This window comes from Dermacentor andersoni, chromosome 1 (genome assembly GCF_023375885.2).
Source record: "Dermacentor andersoni chromosome 1, qqDerAnde1_hic_scaffold, whole genome shotgun sequence".
NCBI classification, from domain to species: domain Eukaryota; kingdom Metazoa; phylum Arthropoda; class Arachnida; order Ixodida; family Ixodidae; genus Dermacentor; species Dermacentor andersoni.
In genome coordinates, this window is record NC_092814.1 from 411,099,714 (window position 1) to 411,121,993 (window position 22,280).

General features: G+C 45.2%; 1 protein-coding gene across 2 annotated transcripts in view; it reads right to left on the bottom strand.

Annotated features, from left to right (window-relative positions):
- The window catches only part of LOC126518639 (high choriolytic enzyme 1-like), a 205,700-nt gene that overhangs the window by 128,088 nt on the left and 55,332 nt on the right, over nucleotides 1–22,280 (bottom strand). For both annotated transcript variants that reach the window (XM_050168423.2, XM_055064866.2), the window contains exon 2: nucleotides 11,922–11,959. In XM_050168423.2, the coding sequence (XP_050024380.1) occupies nucleotides 11,922–11,959 (38 nt within the window). The remainder of the gene's footprint in view (nucleotides 1–11,921; nucleotides 11,960–22,280) is intronic.

The following is a 22,280-nucleotide window of genomic DNA, read 5'->3' on the forward strand; positions in this document are numbered from 1 at the left end:
GGCTGCTCTGAATGCTGCTTTCTCTACTGCCTACTATTGTCTTGCCGCTAACTAACCCGGCAGCAACGACAACCACAATTACCAGCTCTGTTTCTCACACTAACAAAAGCCTGGCAAAACTCAGAAGAAGAAAGTCCCGCACTCACCAAACCTCGCAGCCAAGAATTCAGCGCAGTCGTTCCGCTGCAGGCAACCAGTCATCACACAGGGCTCGTTGCACTGCTTCCGGATGGTCGTTGTGCTGCTCAGCATACAGTCAACCGCATATCTTCGCTGCTGGCCTCCGTTGTCGCGATCTCACCGCTGGCAGACAGTTGTTGCAATTGGGTCACAAGCCCCAAGGGTAGCGTTGGCCTGGCGGCCTGGGGCACAACTGGAAGCATCCGAAGGTCCTGGCAAAGCATGAGTCGACTGCTAACAGAACAACTTGTTTATTCTAGCATTGCAAAAGAGCGGCCGGTCATGTCGACTGAAGTGGAGAGACGGGAGAGCACGTTACTCGACGGAAGAAATCGGAGCCTCTCTCTTGGCGTCCGGGGGCAGCTGCTTTTATACTCTCGGAGTTGAGGGCAAGAAGGAACGCCTCGATAGAGGCGCACGTGACGGCGCCGCTCGGGCACGTTGAGATTAGTAGGTGACGCATCCGCCGGGCCGGCGCCGGTCAGACCTCCTCGCTTCACAGTTGGGGGAGCTCCTCTCCCCGGCTGCCGCGCTTTGACAAGCGGGGGCACCAACATGCACACACACACGCGCACACGAAGACACGTGGCATTGAAACATGCCTGGACGCGCTTGGCGGGGAGGCGTTGCGGCAGCGCCTAACGGGCCAAAATGTCCGCCGCTTTGAACGAAGCCCCGGCGTCCGTTGCATCCGCGCCGGCTATACCGCGCGTCGTAGGCGAAACGTAACAACATACAACCACCTGGTAGCACTTCAGGCAAACGTGGTAAGGTAAATCTGACAAGTTATCATACTAGACTATTCGGCATGATATGTGCGTTTGGTCAGTATGCAACAGCCATTCAAATTTCCAGGACTTAAAATTGGTACTGGCCAGTCACTGCTAAAGCGCAAGCAAAAACCTTGTGACCTAAACCCAAAGGATTCACAGTCAATCGTTACTGGTGGGATCACAAGAGGTTAGTGTAGATGAATAGCCCTGCACAACTATAGGGCTCGAGTCTGCTTTTGAATACCGCTGCAAGTATGTATTTCGCATTTACAACTTTCAGAGTCCAGCGCCACAAGCATAGGCCAAGGTCAATCATTGTTAAAGTCACGAACAGGTGAGGATAGATAAAAACATGGAATGTGAAGTTCATGCGTGCAGAGTGGTACTTCATTTGTGTATGTGACTGAGAATTCGGACTGCAATGGATCATATGCTGTTTTTCTGCATCAGTTCCAGGGCACAATCACTATGCACATGACATGGACATTCAGTGTGCTGAGCTCACCAGCTCGCCAGAATCTGCACGTATACCAACTGGTTCGTACAATCCTTACTTCGGTAAATCGTTGAGTCTACAGATATGTAAATTCTTGAGCTAAAAATCTTTGTCATGGACATTGTATGCTGCAGTTACGCAATGAGTCCTGCCTCCATAGCCACACAAAAGTTGGAAACAGTGCCAAATTACAGTGTGCGTAGAAACACCACTGAAACAGTACTCAGCAATTGGTTGGAATGTATTGTAGTGAATTTTATTTTTTCAATTTGATCTTTCACTCTAAGTCTTGTTCTATGCTTTTCCAGCCCGTACGTTAGGCAGGATTAACAGTGTAGTACAACGGTGGTGATAACCTTCACAAGTAGTTCAGTCACAGCTGAAAACGGGGATTACTGTATTGCAAAATTACTACATTAACGGCCTCTGGTGCCCCTTCCCATTACTTCTGGCTACTACTGCTCAGTAGTCAGTTTTGCACAAAACAATTATGGTGCAGTCAACATACTTTTATTGAACCCGTATCTCTCGAAATCAGACACCCTTGTGTTTTCCAAATCTTCGAGAAGGGTTTTGTTGCCATGTTTGGAAAGGCTAGAATGGGGGCAGCATTTATACCTTTCGCCTGGATTCATTTAGCTGGATTATTTGCAGTGTCTCCCAGTACCTCAACGTACAATGAGTTCGAGAAAGGGGGAATCTTGGCTTCAAAGGCCCAAGACCAAGTGCCAGGTAAATACATGTTCAGCATTTTCCATTCATAACTGGATGTGCTATTGAGCTGCATTTCTTGTTTGATTATTTTCAGAAACAAATGCTGAAACAGAGGCAGCAGCTGATATATTGCACCTGAAAAGGAGGCTCTCTGCATCACAGCGGAGAGTCAGTGTATTGGAAACCGAAAACAAGAATCTCAAAGCAGGTATACAGTACTATTCCTGTGACATCCCTTTGTGAATTGAACCTTGATTGGGATGACTACGGTGGAAGAGTTGAAGGGAAAAATGGACACAAGCAGTAGCACCACCCCCCATGGTGGCTTAGTAGCTATAGTGTAGCGCTGTTAAGCATGATGTCCCGCAAACAAATCCCGGCCCAGCGGCCGATTTTGATGGGGTCGAAATTTTTTTACTGTGCCATTTCACCAATTCCATCACAGTTATACCATGTTCAGACTTGTGCAACAAGCAATTGTGAATTTCATTTTGATGCATTGCACATACAGGTATTGCAGGCTACCTAGGCAGCGACCAGGCACTTTGTCTGCAGAAAGGCACAATGCGGGTTACAGCATGGAGCACGGAAACTGTTGTAAAGGCACTGAAACTAAAGCTGTCATGCCGCTGTCAAGGATATAACGTGGCCCGTGAACTGGGTATGCCTCTACCATCAAAACGAACACTACAGAGAAAATTACAAGGGTTCAAGTTTGCTCCTGGACTGCTGTTTGAAGTGATAGATTTGCTGAAAATTAAGGTGTGTACTGTTTCTAGTTATTCGCTCTCTTCCTATCACTCACTCTGTTCATATAGACTCACTATACCGCTAGCACCTTTCGCTGTTCTATTGTACAGATGACCCAGCTGTCGCTCAAGGAGCGTCACGCAGTTCTGATGCTAGATGAATTGCAGATTAGCAAGGGTCTGGACTCATCTACTGGGACCCTGCTGGGAAAGCCAACAATACCCTTGACTAGCAACATAATTCCGGAATCTTGCTATGCCACGCATGCCCTCGTCTTTCTGTTAGGAGGAATTTCTACTCGGTGGAAACAGACGGTAGCTTACGAGTTTACTGGTCATTTTTTCCGAGCTGATATAGTAAAGGAAAAGGTCAGTACGATCATAAGTGCCTGTGAAGATGCTGGTGTTAAAATACATGCTGTTGTGACTGACATGGGGCCATGCAATCAGGCACTCTGGAGGCTATTTGGCATCACTGTCACAAAAAAAGCTCGAAAGTGCCATCCTCCACACCCATGTGATAGTAACAGGCGGCTATATTTTATTGCCGACGCGCCACATGTGTTGAAGAACTTGAGAGGGCATTTCACGAGAGGGCACAAAATTCACCTTCCAGAAGATATTGTGGAAAGGAATGAACTGCCAACGGCAGTGGTCTCCACAGGCCATGTCGAGCAACTTCTTGAACTGGAGGAAGACAATGAGTTCTGCCTTGCCCCAAAATTAACCAAAACCTGCCTGAGCCCAGCGCATTATGAAAAAATGAAAGTAGGCCCTGCATATTCGCTAATACATCATGACACCGCTGCTGCTCTGTACTGCCACATCGAAAAGGGCAATCTTGAGAGGGACGCTCAAACAACTGCATGGTTCTTTGACAAGATGCACACTTGGTTTGCACTAATCACATCCAGAACCCGGAAACAGGCTGAGAGACATCTTGGTGCGAGAGGCGATGCCTTTTTTTCAAGAAATAATTGGCCTCGTCGAAGCAATGAAAATTGAAGGAGGCAGCCGTGGATGGAAGCCAGTGCAGACAGGAACCATCCTGACCACAATGGCAGCCATGGAACTGCAGGAACACCTTGTAGTGAAAGAGGGGTTCCACTTTGTGCTCCTTTCCAGACTAGGGCAGGATGCATTGGAAACATTCTTCTCAACAATAAGAATGAAGAACCCCGTTCCATCTCCTCGCGAATTCAAGTCCGCACAGCGCACTGCCTCTCTTGCTCAGTTTCTTCGGTGGAACCCCACAGGGAACTACGAACGTTCAGACAAAGAGGAACTAATTGGATTTCCTGACAAAGTACAGCAGCCTTGTTCTGGTATTATATATCACCCAGCACCACAGACAGTGGAAAACATGGAGTTAGATGACGCCTTCCTCTATGTGTGCGGCTATGCTGTAAGAAATGTAAAAAAAAACTGCAGCACATGTCGCATATGGGCAGATGCTATCACAGGTGAAGCTCTGGATGCCGCAGAAAACAAGTGGCTGCGGCTAAAGTCGTATTTGCCCGAAAAAATTCCGCTTGAATCGGCATCAAAAGCAGCACAAGGTTTGCTGAAGTATTGCGAGGCCTCATTTAAGATGCATGAGCAGAGCTTTTTAGATGGCAGGATTCAGCTGCAGCATCTCACAGATGAAATTCTCAAGAACACAGTAAATGCAATACCCACATGCGATGATGTGCCCCGCAAACTAGTGAATTGTTTTTTGAAGATGAGGATGCACATATTCTGCAACCACCGAAATGAGACAATCAAGAAGGATGCTGCAACAGCCAAATGCAGCAGCAGAAGCATTGGAATGCATCAAGCCGCTCAAGCCATTTGATGACTTAAGAATGGTGACATGCGGTATTAGAAAAAAAATGTGCAGGCTGTCACCTTTCTCCTGAAATTAAGTGTTTATGCATGTGGCACTTTTCGTTGCTGTATGTGATTTAATTTTCAGAAGCGATTGTGAAATGACAGTCTAAAAAATAATACAGGACTGAACGTAAGAGAAATATATATGGCCGGGAGAGCAGTGCATGAAATCAAGCTAGTCACCACACTCTAGTCAGATTATTCAGACAGTTGGGAATGTGACATTTAAATATCGAACTGGCATTTTTTATGCGAAGCATATTACTAGAGCTCAACCCAGCTCCTCAGGCGCGGCGGTGTCGCCTTCAATGACCTTTAGTGACCCCATGCCATACAACGTGACACCGTGACGTCACGACAGAGGAGAAACGGGGCTCCAACTCGCGCCGTCGCCTTCAAGGCTGACCACGTGACACCGTGACGTCACGACAGAGGAGAAACGGAGCTCCAACTCGCGCCGTCGCTCGTGGCGTCGCGGCGGTATATAAGCAGCTGCGCTTGTTTCTAGGTGGCTTTGGCTCAACTCTTGCAAGATGGGCTGGGTGGGAATCGAACCAGGGTCTCCGGAGTGTGAGACGGAGACGCTACCACTGAGCCACGAGTACGATGCTTCAAAGCGGTACAAAAGCGCCTGTAGTGAATGCGGTGTTGCCTTAGAAACGAGCTGTTTCTAAGCCTCAGGCGTGCGTCGCTTGCTCAGGCGCACATTTCGTTGCCGCGCCGAACGCTGCGTTGCTCGACGCTCACCGCGTCCAATGCCGGGCGCGTAGTCGCTGCGCCGTAGCCCATTGTCTTACACCCCTTGGGGGGTCGACGGGAACGCTGTCGCGTTCCACTCTTGCAGGCGAAGCAGAGTAACGCATGAGTTGCTTCTTCGTCTAGCCGAACCAAATATAGCCAAGCAACAGCAGTTCACCAGGCTAAACAGTGGTTCAACAACTAAAATAAAGGCTAGTATGCTTCGCATCCTGCGCTTAACCTTAGCTAAGCAACAGCCATTTTTTTTCGTGGTAGTTCATTGGGTATTTCAAGATACAGCGAAGTTGTTTCTATGTCTCAAGTAATCAGCTAGCACATTGTGAGGTCACATGCTTTACTTTGAGGTTCAAGTTATACATTGGGCTTAGCTGAGCGCACCATCTGCAACGTCGTAAAGACGAGAATATACTCCTGTGACCACCAAAAATGACATATCAAAGATGCCTCAAGACCTAATTATAGCAGGAAAAAGCATCGGAATGCATCAAGCTGCAAAAGCCATTAGAAGACCAAGGAACTATGTTGTTACAATGGTGAACGGAAGGTTGAAGGAGAGTGCAAGCTTGCAGTTAAAGACGACGTTATGGACTTGCCTGCTCTGCCATTCACTTGTATATAACCTGTAAATAGATTTCTCTGTTTTTTGCTCCTTGTATATTCAGGATCTTCTTGCCTTTTGCCGCAAGGTGGACGAGCGAATGCCAAAGAAAAGGTGAACCATGTACTGAATGGCATAACAGACGACACATTTAACCTTCTCGCATACAAGAACTTACCAGCAGCAACGACTTAAAGTGAATGTCAGTGTTTCAAAGAAGCTAAAAGCTGCCGAATTGTGCATCTGTATACCCGTCTTCCAAATATAGCCGCTACATCATTGTGTTAAGACCATGCCGCACCGCAGCCGACCACATCCGAGAGCATTGTTCGCATCGTTTGCAGAGAGATGGACATTGCATTGCTGGTTAGCTCCCAGACGTCTGCCCCTCGGCTATTTACACGCCAGAGTCGTTCGCCTTCACTACCACCTATCGACCTTTACTATAGGAATGCCGTCGTCTCACAGTAATTTTTCGTCTTCTTCACGTGATACTTCCCAAATATGATCTGTACTGATCGTCCGCCTCAGCACGCCGACCAGTTACGTCGGTTCCTTGCCTCGTTCAGCGAAATGTTTGACCTGAATGGTCGCCCTTTAGGTCCGACCTCGATCGAGAAGCATAACATTGACATTTGGGATGCCAATTCAATTCACCGGAGACCATACCGTGTGGCCTTGGATGAGCCACAAGTGATTGAAACGGAAGTAGAAAAGGTGCTTCCTCAAGGAATCATTAAGCCATATTCCAGCCCGTGGGCATCACCTGTAGCCCTAGTTAAAAAGAAGAAAGCCTGGTGCTTCTGTGTGGATTACCGGCACTTGAACAACATAGTAAAAAGATGTTTACCCTATCCCACGCATCAATGACATCCTTGACTACCTTCACGGCGCAAACTATTTTTCTTTCACTGTCCCTCGTTCGGCTACTGGCCGATGGCTGCAGACATGGACCGCGAGAAGACGGCCTTTGTAATACCGAACGGTATTACTGAATATAAACGCACGCCAATCGTGACATGCAGTCCTAGAGAGGAAAGCACTGGGTATCACCTCACTTCTATTATTTCAGAGCTTATGAATGGGGCGCCTTGCTGTCTGTGATCGAGCCTTCACAAGGTATTGCAAAACAATGGCCCGAAAAGAATGCGGAAGCGCACTTCAAAAAAAAAAAAAAATGACTGGCCGGTAGAGCAATACGCTTAATCTGTCAGTTTGTTGCTATCTAGTCTAGTACCTGAGTGGGCTGTATGCAATGTCCTTAAAATGCTTTATGAAATACTGGCAATTGTAAAAAAAATGCAGGGAAGGAAAAGCAATATAGTAATGATGTTCGATAGACATTGGTCAGCATTATCTAGCAGATGACATGCACTTTAGCATTCTCAACACTTGTTGCAGGAACTCTTGATAATGTACAACTGTAGATTTATGTTATAAAGTGACATACATGAGATCAGTGGTCTTATGGATTGCTCTACAAGCTGTATGCTGTGAACTGAAAAGTGAAATAAATGCAAAATTATGTACTGGTCTCGCAATAGTTTTGCACACAGTGCTGCTTTACTTTGAACGCAATTGACCAGGGTGGGGGACCAAAGTTCCGATTTCTAAAGAGGGACAAATTTTTCAACTGCGAGGTCTGCTTACTAAGGAAACCTCTGTACCATTCTGCTATGTCAGGCGGAGAGCAATGGTCCTTGTGATAAGACTTCGTTTAGCCAGATGATTTCTGCAGAACATATTTGATTTTAATGCCCTGCACTGCAGAACAGAGCACTTGGAAATTAGTTCTGTGGAAGCCCGCAAGGTAGAGGAAGAATTGTGAAAGGGAAAGTTTGTCATCCACCCAAGAGTAGCAGAAGCAATAAAAAATGTTGACTGACGTGGCTGCTTGGGCATGTTAATATGACATGATTGAAGCTTTTAGCACACAAGACTAGGACGAGAAGTAGGCATGGAGCACATAGGTACTGACTTTCTTGACCTTTCGTGCGCGAAAACCTTCAATGATGAAAGAAGCCTGTATGGGTATATCTTATTGGAACAGTTTAGTTTGAAGCACGGACCCAACATGTAGACCAATTTGAAGCACGGGACCATATGTATAGGCACAAGCCTGTTCCACTTCATGCAGGTATCACAGCTCTTTTAGGGATAGAGCGATAGACGGTTCTGCCACACAGGTATTGCCTAACCGGTTGATGGATTCTGCCTTGATAATTCCCTACTGTGCGGCAAACCAGTCTATTGTTCTATCTCGCAAGGGGCTATTGGACTTGCATGATGGCAAAAAATGTCTGCAGGTTGTGCATACGTGATGTAAAATAGGGTTTTGCCTCTATATATGGTCCCATGCTTCAAAATAAACGTGTAAGTCGGCACTTGTGTGCTTCATATCTACTTCTCGTCCTAGTCTTGTGTGCTAAAAGCATCAGTTATGAAAGAAGCACATATTGGTATATCTTGTATGAACTTTCTTTTTACTGCAAGGTGGAGGACAGTTAGCCTTTATGAACAGAATATATACAAAATGCAGGCATATGAAATGTTGACAGAGTGGTACATGCAACGCACAGTATTTGTTCATACAATAGCAGTAGGTGTAAGCCAATTTCACATTTACTTCACAAAGCTTGGATAACTCTTAAGGCATCCAGCAAATCAACGCTGCTTCACTTCACCAAACAAGTAGATGTCATTTCGACCAATAATTAAACTGCCGTACATCAAAATTTGAACGCTTTGAGTAAAGTTGAGTAACTAAGGCTAAATAAAGCCCCTCAATCCTGCCGGCATAAAACGTCGGTGGCGCGAAGTGCTTTAGCGCTTAGGCCAGGGACGGATACAAGCGCGACAACAGAAGTATGACACACCTACCGCCCGAAATACTGCCGTGTTCGCCTCTTGAACACTCGCAATAAAAAAAATAGCCATCATAATTTCACGTTGCAACACACAATTCGCCGTACACCTTTGCTCACGCCACAACACACGAACATAATTCGCCGTACACATCTGCTAGCGTCACAACACTAACACAATTCGCAGTGCGCATCTGCTCGCGTCATCCACACAATTCGCCGTACACCTTTGCACGCGTTACAACACGCGCGCACGCACCAATTCACTGCACACCTCCGCTCATATCACACAAGAAAAGCACACTTGTTTTCACCATGTCACTGAATGCCCTCCACGCAAATTTGAACTTTTTATATTTCATAGCTTCACGTCATTCACGTAGTGCAAGCACTTGGGACGTTCGTTACCTTCGATCTGCCGTACGAGACAAGTTCAAACTCAGAATCAACAGCATAAACTCTATGCGTCTGCCGTACAAATTGGCGTCGCGAACTCCTTCACTAAAGTCCCTCTATACGTGCTGGCTGGAGGGGATTTATGCTTCAAAACACGAAGAATTCAAAGGGGACAAGCTGTTTTATTCCGCTGAAGTAGTGGTTTGCGGTCGCTGTTTTCCAAATGCACGAAAAACGGGAGCGGTCTCAAAGCACCCAGGCACTACATTCCACTGTACGTTGTCTCTCGTGGCAGAAACAGCGAACACGACCAGATCGCCGATTACAATAGGCGGTGGTTCTTGGATGGAATCGCATTAACAGTTTCAACCGCAGCTGGTGCAATTAAGACCTCTCTATCGACGCGAAAGTAAACAACGCTAAAAAACGTAGCGTCACTTCCACTCGGAACAGGAAGCTGAAGCTACGTAAGTTACGCTTGACGCCGGACGCTAAGGGGGTGAGAGGAGAGGAGCGTGGAGGAGGAGGGTAGGTTGGCGGTACTTAGCCTGGTCGGCAGTGGCGCGTGGATGTAGGGGCTTTAGCCGCTAGTACTGCGAACTTGACAAGATTATCAAAAATTGATCAATTAACTTTTTAATATGTGCTTTGGGGGCAGTTATCTGAATGGCAAATTTGAAGGCACCGAAACTTTGATGCACAATCATTCTCTTTCTTACAACTTGAAAGTCGCATCTAATTCGAGATATTCAAATTCCAGAGCCCAATCGAAGCAATATTCAAACTGCGCGTTCCACTGCTCCTCGGACAGCAACGTCCCGTGTATGGGGCGAAGCTTAAATGATGTCGCCGCCAATCGTGGGCCGACAGCCACACAAAGCGTGCTCCGTAGCTGCCGCGGCTTGCCGTTCGGTTTATTGCAAACTTCCTCGCGCATGTCGTCCCGGGGCTCAACAGGTTACGCGGCTAGTTGGTGATGCATTATTTTCTTCCTTACGAAAGCAATCCAGCGCTACTTTTTTAGGTGGGGGCGCAGAAGGACATGACAGGATGGGCGCTGACTCCAACTATGTTTCAATCGTTCGGTGCCCTCGTCTTAAAAAGTAGGGTTCGATTACTCTCGCAAGAAAGATAATAGTCGTCATTGGGCGTTTCGGTTTGATACGATAGTGCGTCAGCCTTTTCTGTGCTCCCGCGCCGCTCGATTTCAATATTTACTGCATTAACAGTTCAAATTCGATGACCAATACCTCCAATTAGGTGTGAATTGACTTGAGTTCTGGGGTTTTACGTACCAAAACCACGATTTGATTATGAGGCCCTCCGTAGTGGGAGGCTCCATCTTGACCACCTGGACATCTTGAAGGTGCTCCGAATGCACGGGACACGGACTTTTTTTTTTTATCATTTCGCCCCCATGGAAATCCTGCCGCCGCGGCCGGGATTCAATTCCGCACCCTTCATCTTCGCAGCGCCGCACCATAGCCGCTAAGCCACGGCGGCGGGTGAAGTAGCAACGACTGTCAAGATTTTTATAAAATGTGAGTGCATTAAAATGCTACTGCCTTCAATTTCGCCATTTAAGCAACTGCCTCTAAGGCACTAATGAAAAGTTAATAAATGTTTGATAAGTTTTTTTAAGCTCACGTTACCAGCGGCAAAGTACGTCTGCATCGCCTAGGAACTATCCTGAGAAAATTACATGTTTGCTGCTGCTTGCAGGCTTTTTATAAATAAAATATGTAGTGGTTAAAAAAAGTCGCAGTTTCGCCCGAAAGGCACGAAGCATCGATGGCGAATTACTTGACAGTGATATGAAGTAAGGATAATAGTTTTATCGGTCATATGAACTTGTAAACGTTCCTTTAGTAACTAAATTAACAAGCATTGTGCCACGCGCGCACAAGCAAACATGAACCCATCTCACTCGATGACCGCGGAAATTCGCTGTCAAAGCGCTATGATGAGGCAGTGCGGCAGCAGCAACGAGTGAATCCTGCTGCCTCTCGCTGCAACGCGAAGCGCCGAAAGCGCACACGAAGCTATCAGCACTCGGCGTGCTATGTTCCCATGTCGCTTTCAAGATGGGGCCGCGCCATGCGCAGCAGCTGCCGGAGTCGACGCTTTCGTCCCTGGCGCGCACGAGCCTGAGCCGCCATCACCGGCTCACACGCGGCGTGCGGTGACGACTTTATATGGAACATCACGGCGACTGCACACCTGAAATGTCCATACAAATGAGCAATAAAAGCGCCCTGATAGCCGTCACGGGGTGCTGTCCCGTTGCCAGGCACTTCATCGGGAGTTATTCGTGGGCACGGACAAGTTTTGCTTCGAGCACATCTTTGTACACTCACGCTGCGTTCAAGTGTGGCCGACTATCGCTTTCATGAATTTAGCTTCACACTTAGGATTTTCACAGCAATTACATTCGTTAATTATAATCAGGAAAGACGTAGATAGACGTCCACATTTGGTGTCCAGAACACAAGTAAGAAATTAACTTGTCATTGCACTTACCTTGTGCTTTGGAGGTATGATGTCTCCCTCGATAAGATCTGCAACAAATAAGCGAAAACTCGGTTTAGCATAGCACTGTCTCAAACAGGCAGTAGGTGGAACGAGTACTGATATCTTAGTCTTAACAGCGCTAAACGTAGACGCCACACGAGACAAGACGACACCACAAGCGCTGACTTTCAATAACGTTTAGTTGTAACAAACACAGCTTCTTATACGTTTGCGATTGCACATCATGTGCAATCGAGTGCACATCATGTGAAACCCGCACTTTTTCTTTTTTTTTTGCACTCAAGATAATGCAAAAGCTCAAGTTATTTTTTGTCAGTGACACGTGTGACACGTGTGGGCAATGGTATAAGAAGCCTTGTTTCTTTCAAATAAACGTTGTTGAAAGTCAGCGCTTGTGGTGTCGTCCTCTCGTCTCGTATCTCGTCTACGTTTTGCGCTGTTAACACCAGGATGGAAAACGAACAAGCCCAAGTTGCTATTCTAGAGTAGTGATATGATGTACAAGTGCGCCTATTATTTATGGAAGTGGTGCGAAATGTAATTGCAAAAGAAGAAATCGCCACCACTGACACAGTGCAGCCCATGCCAGCGTAAGAACGAGTAAGCGGCCTCAATACAAAACATAGCGCTAAGGGCCCCGTGCCGCAGAAAATCCGGCGTCGACCATCTTGTGAACGATAAATCATTTCGAACCACGCATACCCAACCACACAGGCCCTCTGTGTAGCGCAAAGACATTACTGAAATAATTGAATTTCTCGACGTAAATGCGTCCGAAAAATCGTAAACTACGAAAATCACACAACCTACAGATACGATAGCCTCGGATTGTAATATGAATATACCAGTAAACATAATTCTGTTACGCGGAAACTCAAACACAAACCGATTTTCTAGCTTTTCTAACATTGATAGATGCCCGGTTCATTGCAATACCATCCAGATGGCGCTCTCCTCCACGCATCCGCGGCAAGAGGCGGCGTTTCTACCAGAAAGCTCGTGTTCGTGCGTAACGTCCGTTGACAGCGTTTCCCGGTAAACTTCACGGTCACATAAGCTGCAGTTGCTGGAAAGCGTGACAAGCAATCAAGGTTCTTAGAATGCTGTCGCGTTCCAAGCTTAAAGGCGAATCTGAAGCGTCCTTCAAAGTTTTTAAAAAGCGCTTGTTGCAAATAACACAATTTTAATCCTTGAGCTGTATTTCTCGAAGAGGCGGACATTTACTCGCGTAAGAAATCAAAATCCACAGTTGACTAATTAGCGAAATTCCCTAATCAACTTTTCAACTAATTACATTAGGGCAGAAATGTCAAATAAGAAATTGTAGCCACAGAGTACGGAAGCTATTTTGGAAGGAATTCTGAGCAAGACACCAATTTCGAGGTATGCGTTCCGAGGGCGTGCGGTGAAATGCATGGCATCGGCGTTCTAGTTATTTTGACCTGCAATCCATAGAAATACGTTTTGTTAAGAATGTGTGTGCAAAAATTAACCGAGAGTTTTACGGTAAGTATGACGGCCTCGAAACTTGTGCTAGTTTTAAAATTTGTTCCAAGGTGATGTGCCCTGAGAACTCCTCAATTGATAGATTGCAACATGTGCGCTAAATTAGCTAAAAATAATTATTGAACACTTTAATTTCACAATATCGCAGTTCCATTTCTTGCCTAAGCCTGTTGTCCGCCGCTTCGAGCAATCCAGTACTCAAGTAAGCCGACTCTCATTAATTCGACCTCAGTTAATTCGACGTCTCATTTAATTTGACCGCATTGAAATATCCCTGTCAGGAATTACATTTATTTATTTATTTATTTATTTACCCTCAGGGCCTTTCAGCATTAGAGAGAGGAGTGGGTTATACAACAAATAAGAAGGAAATAAATCATGAGCTTATACACAATATTTGCTAATTATACAATGTTAGCTGAAAGTATGATAAATGCAGTAATAGAACATGACATATAAAAGTAACATTAAACAAGAAAAGGAAAACACCAGGAGCAGTTCGTACAAATGTTTGCTATTGTACATTGTTAGCTAGTGCTTTTCGAAAATGATCATTGTTATTAATGGAAACAATCTCAGAAAGAAGTTCATTCCAATCTTTCGACGTACGTGGCAAAAATGAGTGTAAAAAGTGTTACATGTACCAATTCTAACTTATGATGATGATCAGTACGGTGAGATAAGTAATATGGTAGCGACATGAATTTTGGATGAAGTGTAGCGTGGTGATACAGCTGATGAAAAAAGGAAAGGCGGGAAACTTTTCGACGTGTTGCTAGCGGTTGAAGACCCAGATTCGATTTCATTGAAGAAACGGTCGCACCACGGTAGTAATTCCAAAGAATAAAACGAGTGGCGTTGTTTTGGATGAGTTCAAGGGAATGTATTAGGTTTTCGTGGTAAGGGTCCCATATAGCTGCAGCGTATTCTAATTTTGGCTGTAACAGGGTTTTATAAAGTAGTAATTTTAAAGGAGAGGGAGCGTGTGAAAAGTTAAGGCATGAGTGTCCCATCAAGCGGTTAGCTTGATTAATTATGTATTCGAAGTGATGATTCCATGTTAATTTAGATGTTATATGTAGGCCTAAGTACTTATATGAGTTAGTAGATTCTAAAGCAACGTTATTCAAGTAGTACACAGGCAGATTATCGTTAGATCGGTATGCTCTCAGAAATTTGCATTTGTTAATGTTGAGTTCCATTCGCCACAATCGGCACCATTTGCTGACGTTATTGAGATCGGCCTAAAGCAGGGAGATGTCGTGTTCGTTAGTTATTTCTCTGAGGATTACACATTCGTCTGCAAATAAATGTACGTCAGAGGTAATCGCTGAAGGTAAGTCATTAATGTAGATAAGGAATAATAGAGGTCCCAGGACGGAACCTTAGGGCACACCGGACTGAACGTCACTATGAGGTGGGTCATGGCCATTAGCTGTTACGAACTGAGAACGGTTAGCGAGAAATGACTCAATCCGTTTGAGAACGTTATGATCGAGGTTTAATTTGCTTAGTTTATAAAATAAAAGTTTATGACACACTTTGTCAAAGGCTTTCGAAAAATCTAAAAAGATGCAATCGGCAAGGGAAGAACAGTCAAGTATTTGGTGTAGTTTGTGTGCAAATGTTAATAATTGTGATTCACATGAAAATGATTTTCGAAAACCATGTTGTGATGACGAAAAAAATGAATTAGATTCAAGAAAATCCGCAATTTTAGTAAAAATAATGTGTTCTAGCAATTTGCAGCAGGTACTGGTTAATGATATCGGGCGAGAATTTGTAGGTGATGTTTTGCTGCCAGATTTATGCAAAGGAATTATTTTTCCTATTTTCCATTCTGATGGAACAGTAGATGTGTCGAGTGATTGTTGTAATATTTTTGTTAGTATAACGGAACTATAAGTGCAAGTGTTTTTCAGAAATTTAGCACTGATGTTATCAAAGCCGCGTGACGAATCCATCTTCAATGAATCTATTAGTCAAATAACTCCGGGAACTTCAGCAGTCACTGGAGGCATAGTTAGGAAGTTATAGTCATTCAAGATAGGTAGTTCAATATCAACTGTGCAGGAGAAATTTTTAACAAAGTTATTATTCTGGAGAGTTGCGCATAGGTTTTTCGGAACAGGGTTATCAGAGCAAGTGTTAAGAGTGATCGAATCATCGGAAGGTGGATGTATGACGCGCCAAAATTTTTTTACGTTAGTTATCAGCATAGATGGTAATGTTGTTGATAAGAATGTTTCTTTAGCGCATTTGAGTGCGGCTACATAGGTGTTAGATGCTAATGTGTAGGCTTTCCAACGTGAGTCAGTGGGTGACTGCTTCGCGGAACGATACAGTCGTCTTTTTTTGTTGGATAGTCGTTTTAAATGATTATTGTACCAAGGCGCGCGCGGGTTGCATGTTATAGTACGGGTTGGGATGTGTTTATTGATTAAGCGATTTACCTCTGCCGAAAACATGTTCCAGTTTGACTGCACACTACGATTTTTAATATCACTCATGAATATGTTAAGAAATAGACTGAGTTCATTATTTATTGCTTCGAAGTTAGCTCTCTTATAGTCTGTAATTATTTTTTTAGTCTTCGGAAGTTTCACAAACGCAGTGTTAAAGTGAATATTTAGCAATAAGTGGTCACTGATACCCGGTAAGTAATGGATGGCAGAGTCATAATCGGGACGATTGGTTAGGATCAAATCGAGAATGTTTGCGAAAGTGGATGTTAACCTCGTGGCTTGTGTGACTAATTGAGTTAATGAAAATGTAGTACAAATACCCAAGAAATCTTTTGAATCAGAAGAAGAAGATAATAAGTTAGGTATATCACTGTTCCAAACTATATTAGGAAAATTAAAGTCACCAAATAAGAAAAGAGGTGTAGAAGGAAACTTTGTCGTAATGGCACTAATTATATCATGCAATTCATTGGTAAATGAGGGTGACGAGGAAGGTGGACGATAGCAAATGCCTAAAGTTACCTTTTGATGGTTCAGAGTTGCTGTAGCCTACACTGATTCTAGATTGGTGCTGATGTGAATGAATGACGATGGGATGCGTTTCGAAAGTGGAAGAAGTACGCCGCCACCATAGCGCTCTGTTCGGTCACAGCGGTATATCGTGAATTGTTTGCTATCATCAAACAGTTCTGAGTCTTGAATGTCGTTCGAGAGCCACGTTTCAGTTAAAGCTATTATATGGGCTGAACACGTGCCAATTGCGGATGATAATGAGTCACGGTTTAGAATGCTACTTAGTCATAGAATGCTATGGAAGCAAAACTCGTTTATTTCGAACGCAAAAGCATGCCAATTCGGTTATTTCGACCCCCCTCCCTCCGAGCCCCTATGCCTGTAGCGGTTACCAAAGCCTTGAGAACACAATAAATTCAGCAGGCCGTGCTACTGCCTCTTTCGAGGGTCTTGTCAGCGCCGAAGACAGTGTTGAGTTTTACGGGCCACTCACCGACGACGATACTTTCAGCAGCGCGACAGCGAACGCAAAGGCAGCGTGTAAACATATTGGCGCTCTACTCAGCATGCTGTTTGAATCGAGCTTCAAGAGGAAGAAGCAACAAGAGATTACAGACCATTTCGAGCTTTAAAAAGAAAAATTTAATTTGTTCATTTTGCCACCGTTCTTAAGTTTGACCTCTCGTGTAATTTAGTCAAGGTTTCCGGTCCCGCAAGGGTCCGAACAACTGGAGTAGACTGTATTAGAGTGATGCTATCAGCTACAGGCTATTAGGAAAAAAAAAGAGATTTGCATAACTCACTTTGAAACACACGACTTATAACCGGTTGAAGAAACATTCACCGCTGCATCGAATTTGTTTTAAGAGCACTTTTCTTTTGTGGCAGCTCCGCTTAAGACAGTAAAATATTTATATACTCCAAGGGCGTGTGCTGGCCGCCCTTGGATACGAAATCAGGATGCAACCAACAGGTGGAGCGAAGGTCGTCGCGATATCACCATCGCGCTCGCAGGTGAACAACGGCCTCAACTGCGCATGTTTATGCGCACCCGGCAGGCGCCGACAGCCTATATCGTAGTCACACGCTCAGGGCCCCTTGGATAAACGGGGGCAGCCCGACCTCCTTTCACTACAGCCTGGTTATTTTTCCTTGTACATTTGTGGATGAAAAAAAAAAAAAAAAAACGGCTCCATGAGGCTGATACGAAATGAATCGCTGAATGACGTCGATTATCGCCCAAGGACAGGGTCGCATTTCAGCGAAATGCAATGATCAGCCCCAAAACTTTGAGGGAAGAGAGAACTGCGGAGAGAGCTGCCGGGGTGCTACTTCTATCGCCAAGAAATACCACAAGAAATAAGTGTTCCGCTCTGCTACCGAACTACTTCCCTCGCAAGATACAGCTACAGGAAGTAAAATTTGAACTTTGCTTTGACAATGGCGTGACAATATCTGCTATAGACGAATGGCGTCAAGATGTGTTAAAGGCGTTAGACACGAGATTCCTAATGAGGGACGCTGTGAGCACCTTTTCATGTCCAAGGGTAACAACCAGCGACAACCGATAAGGACGGGAACACTGAGTAACTGAACTTGCGCTAACAGTACCAACTCAAGGTTTATTCAAGAAAAACATTCGCTTTTTAGAGCAGCCAACTATCACACACTCGAAAGCTCATACAAGAAAAAAAAAAACACAAGAAAAACCAACGAGCTGCAGCATTTTTGACTCTCCTTGATCAGCTGTGTTCGCGATGGCGACTGAAAAAAAAAAATCCGAGGACACCTAAGCATTTCTTATGAGTTGTGAACGCGAAAACATTAACGTCCGATTGAACGCCGCTGAGCGGTTCTTCGAGTTCTGAACTCCTCGCGGGCAAGCGAGCGCGTTGAGGTGCTTGGTGCGCTTTAATTTGGCCTTACCGAAGCGCAGTTAGAACGCCGGCGAGGGCTTGCGCGGACAAGGAACGTGCGGATAATGCAGGCTTCCGATAGCGAGGGGGACGTGGCATCGCGGCTTCTCCGCTCACGCAGCACTTGACGCGCTGTCGAAGGTGCACCTTTTGGCCCGCTCTGCTCCGTCGAGGCGCGACATGGCGTCGCAGCCAATGGGAATATACCGGCCATTTCGCTGCTACAGATGACCGACGACAGGTTTTTAAAGGAAAAAGCTTCACTACGCTAGTCAACACCGCGCTTCGCGCGAGCCGACGAATGTCGGAATTGGCTCCGTAAGCGTGTTCGGAGTCGGCGCAGGTGGCCACTGCCACGTGCTATGCATCATCGTTTAACGTTCGCCGCAAGCGCGTGTTTATCGCGGAGGACGACTATATAACCGCTTGCCAGAGAATAGGCGTGCGCATTCAACATGGAAGGAGAAGAGAGTCATACTACCGATACCGAGAGCTGTATTTATGGCTGTACAGAAATTGCAAGACAATATGCCGAACAATGATAAATAAAGAAGTTTAATAATCCTCCATAACTTATGGTATATATCATTGATAAGCAATTTGCATAACTACACAAGGCACACGCATAGCATAACCACAAGCTAAACCATAAGCATATCCATAAGTTAAACCGCAAGCATATATATAGGCCCCGGCCCTCAGTCCCCAGCAGCTGCGAAGACACTGACCACGGCGGTGGTCAGACCTGTGACGCAGCAGAGGGTGCTAAGAATGCCTGGATCCGGACAGGCCGCCATTAGAATCTGAACCTGGCAACGTTTAACGGTAGAACGTTATCTAGTGAGGCGAGTCTAGCAGTGCTATCGGAGAAATTAGAGGGCAGTAAATGCGATATAATAGGGCTCAGTGAAGTTAGGAGGACAAGTGAGGCATATCATCATCATCATCATCAGCCTAGTTACGCCCACTGCAGGGCAAAGGCCTCTCCCATACTTCTCCAACTACCCCGGTCATGTACTAATTGTGGCCATGTTGTCCCTGCAAACGTCTTAATGTCATCTGCCCACCTAACTCTCTGCCGCCCCCTGCTACGCTTCCCTTCTCTTGGAATCCAGTCCGTAGCTCTTAGTGACCATCGGTTATCTTCCCTCCTCATTACATGTCCGGCCCATGCCCATTTCTTTTTCTTGATTTCAACTAAGATGTCGTTTACCCGCGTTTGTTGCCTCACCCAATCTGCTCTTTTCTTATCCCTTAACGTTACACCCATCATTCTTCTTTCCATAGCTCGTTGCGTCGTTCTCAATTTCAGCAGAACCCTTTTCGTAAGCCTCCAGGTTTCTGCCCCATATGTGAGTACTGGTAACACACAGCTGTTGTACACTTTCCTTTTGAGGGATAGTGGCAACTTACTGTTCATGATTTGAGAATGCCTGCCAAACGCACCCCAACCCATTCTTATTCTTCTGGTTATTTCAGTCTCATGATCCGGATCCGTGGTCACTACCTGCCCTAAGTAGATGTATTCCCTTACCACTTCCAGTGTTTCGCTACCTATCGTAAACTGCTGTTCTCTTCCGAGACTGTTAAACAGTACTTTAGTTTTCTGCAGATTAATTTTCAGACCCACCCTTCTGCTTTGCCTCTCCAGGTCAGTGAGCATGCATTGCAATTGGTCTCCTGAGTTACTAAGCAAGGCAATATCATCAGCGAATCGCAAGTTGCTAAGGTATTCTCCATCGACTTTTATCCCCAATTCTTCCCACTCCAGGCCTCTGAATACCTCCTGTAAACATGCTGTGAATAGCATTGGAGATATCGTATCTCCCTGTCTGACGCCTTTCTTTATAGGGATTTTGTTGCTTTCTTTGTGGAGGACTACGGTGGCTGTGGAGCCGCTATAGATATCTTCCAGTATTTTTACATATGGCTCATCTACACCCTGATTCCGTAATGCCTCCATGACTGCTGAGGTTTCGACTGAATCAAACGCTTTCTCGTAATCAATGAAAGCTATATATAAGGGTTGGTTATATTCTGCACATTTCTCGATCACTTGATTGATAGTGTGAATATGGTCTATTGTTGAGTAGCCTTTACGGAATCCTGCCTGGTCCTTTGGCTGACAGAAGTCTAAGGTGTTCCTGATTCTATTTGCGATTACCTTAGTAAATACTTTGTAGGCAACGGACAGTAAGCTGATCGGTCTATAATTTTTCAAGTCTTTGGCGTCCCCTTTCTTATGGATTATGATTATGTTAGCGTTCTTCCAAGATTCCGGTACGCTCGAGGTTATGAGGCATTGCGTATACAGGGTGGCCAGTTTCTCTAGAACAATCTGATCACCATCCTTCAACAAATCTGCTGTTACCTGATCCTCCCCAGCTGCCTTCCCCTTTTGCATAGCTCCTAAGGCTTTCTTTACTTCTTCTGGCGTTACCTGTGGGATTTCGAATTCCTCTAGGCTATTCTCTCTTCCACTATCGTCGTGGGTGCCACTGGTACTGGATAAATCTCTATAGAACTCCTCAGCCACTTGAACTATCTCGTCCATATTAGTAACGATATTGCCGGCTTTGTCTCTTAACGCACACATCTGATTCTTGCCTATTCCTAGTTTCTTCTTCACTGTTTTTAGGCTTCCTCCGTTCCTGAGAGCCTGTTCAATTCTATCCACGTCCTGTGCTACCGGGGCTTAGCGGAGAGACGAGAACTAGGAGTCGCATTCCTGATTAACAAGAATATAGGTGGTAACATACAGGAATTCTATAGCATTAACGAGGGGGTGGCAGGTCTTGTTGTGAAACTTAATAAGAGGTAAAATTGAAGGTGGAACAAGTCTACGCCCCTACATCCAGTCATGATGATCAGGAAGTCGAAAGCTTCTATGAAGACGTGGAATCGGCGATGGGTAGAGTGAAAACAAAATACACTATTCTAATGGGCGACTTTAATGCCAAGGTAGGCAAGAAGCAGGCTGGAGACAAAGCAGTGGGGCAATATGGCATGAGCACTAGGAATAGCAGGGGAGAGTTATTAGTAGAGTTTGCGGAACAGAATAATATGCGGATAATGAATACCTTCTTCCGCAAGCGAGATGGCCGAAAGTGGACGTGGAGGAGCCCGAATGACGAGACTAGAAATGAAACAGACATTATACTCTGCGCTAACCCTGGCATCATACAAGATGTCGACGTGCTCGGCAAGGTGCGCTGCAGTGACCATAGGATGGTAAGAACTCGAATTAGCCTAGACTTGAGGAGAGAACGCAAGAAATTAAGAAGCCGATCAATGAATTAGCGGTAAGAGGGAAAATAGGGAAATTCCGGATCAAGCTATCGAACAGATGTTCGGCTTTAACTCAGGAAGAGGACCTTAGTGTTGAAACAATGAACGACCATCTTACTGGCAATAAGGAGTGTGCAATAGAAGTCGGCGGTAACTGCGTTAGACAGGATACCAGTAAGCTATCGCAGGAGACGAACGATCTGATCAAGAATCGCCAATGTATGAAAGCCATTAACCCTACAGCTAGAATAGAACTGGCAGGAGTTTCGAAGTTAATCAACAAACGTAAGACAGCTGACACAAGGAAGTATAATATGGATAGAATTGAACATGTTCTCAGGAACGGAGGAAGCCTAAAAGCCGTGAAGAAGAAACTATGAATTGGCAAGAATCAGAAGTATGTTTTAAGAGAGAACGCCGGCAATATCATTAATAATATTTATGAGATAGTTCAAGTGGCTGAGGAGTTCTATAGAGATTTATACAGTACCAGTGGCACCTACGACGATAATAGAAGAGAGAATAGTCTAGAGGAATTTGAAATCCCACAAGTAACGCCGGAAGAAGTAAAGAAAGCCTTGGGAGCTCTTCCCACTCTTCTGCTTTGCTTCTCCAGGTCAGTGAGCATGCATTGCAATTGGTCCCCTGAGTTACTAAGC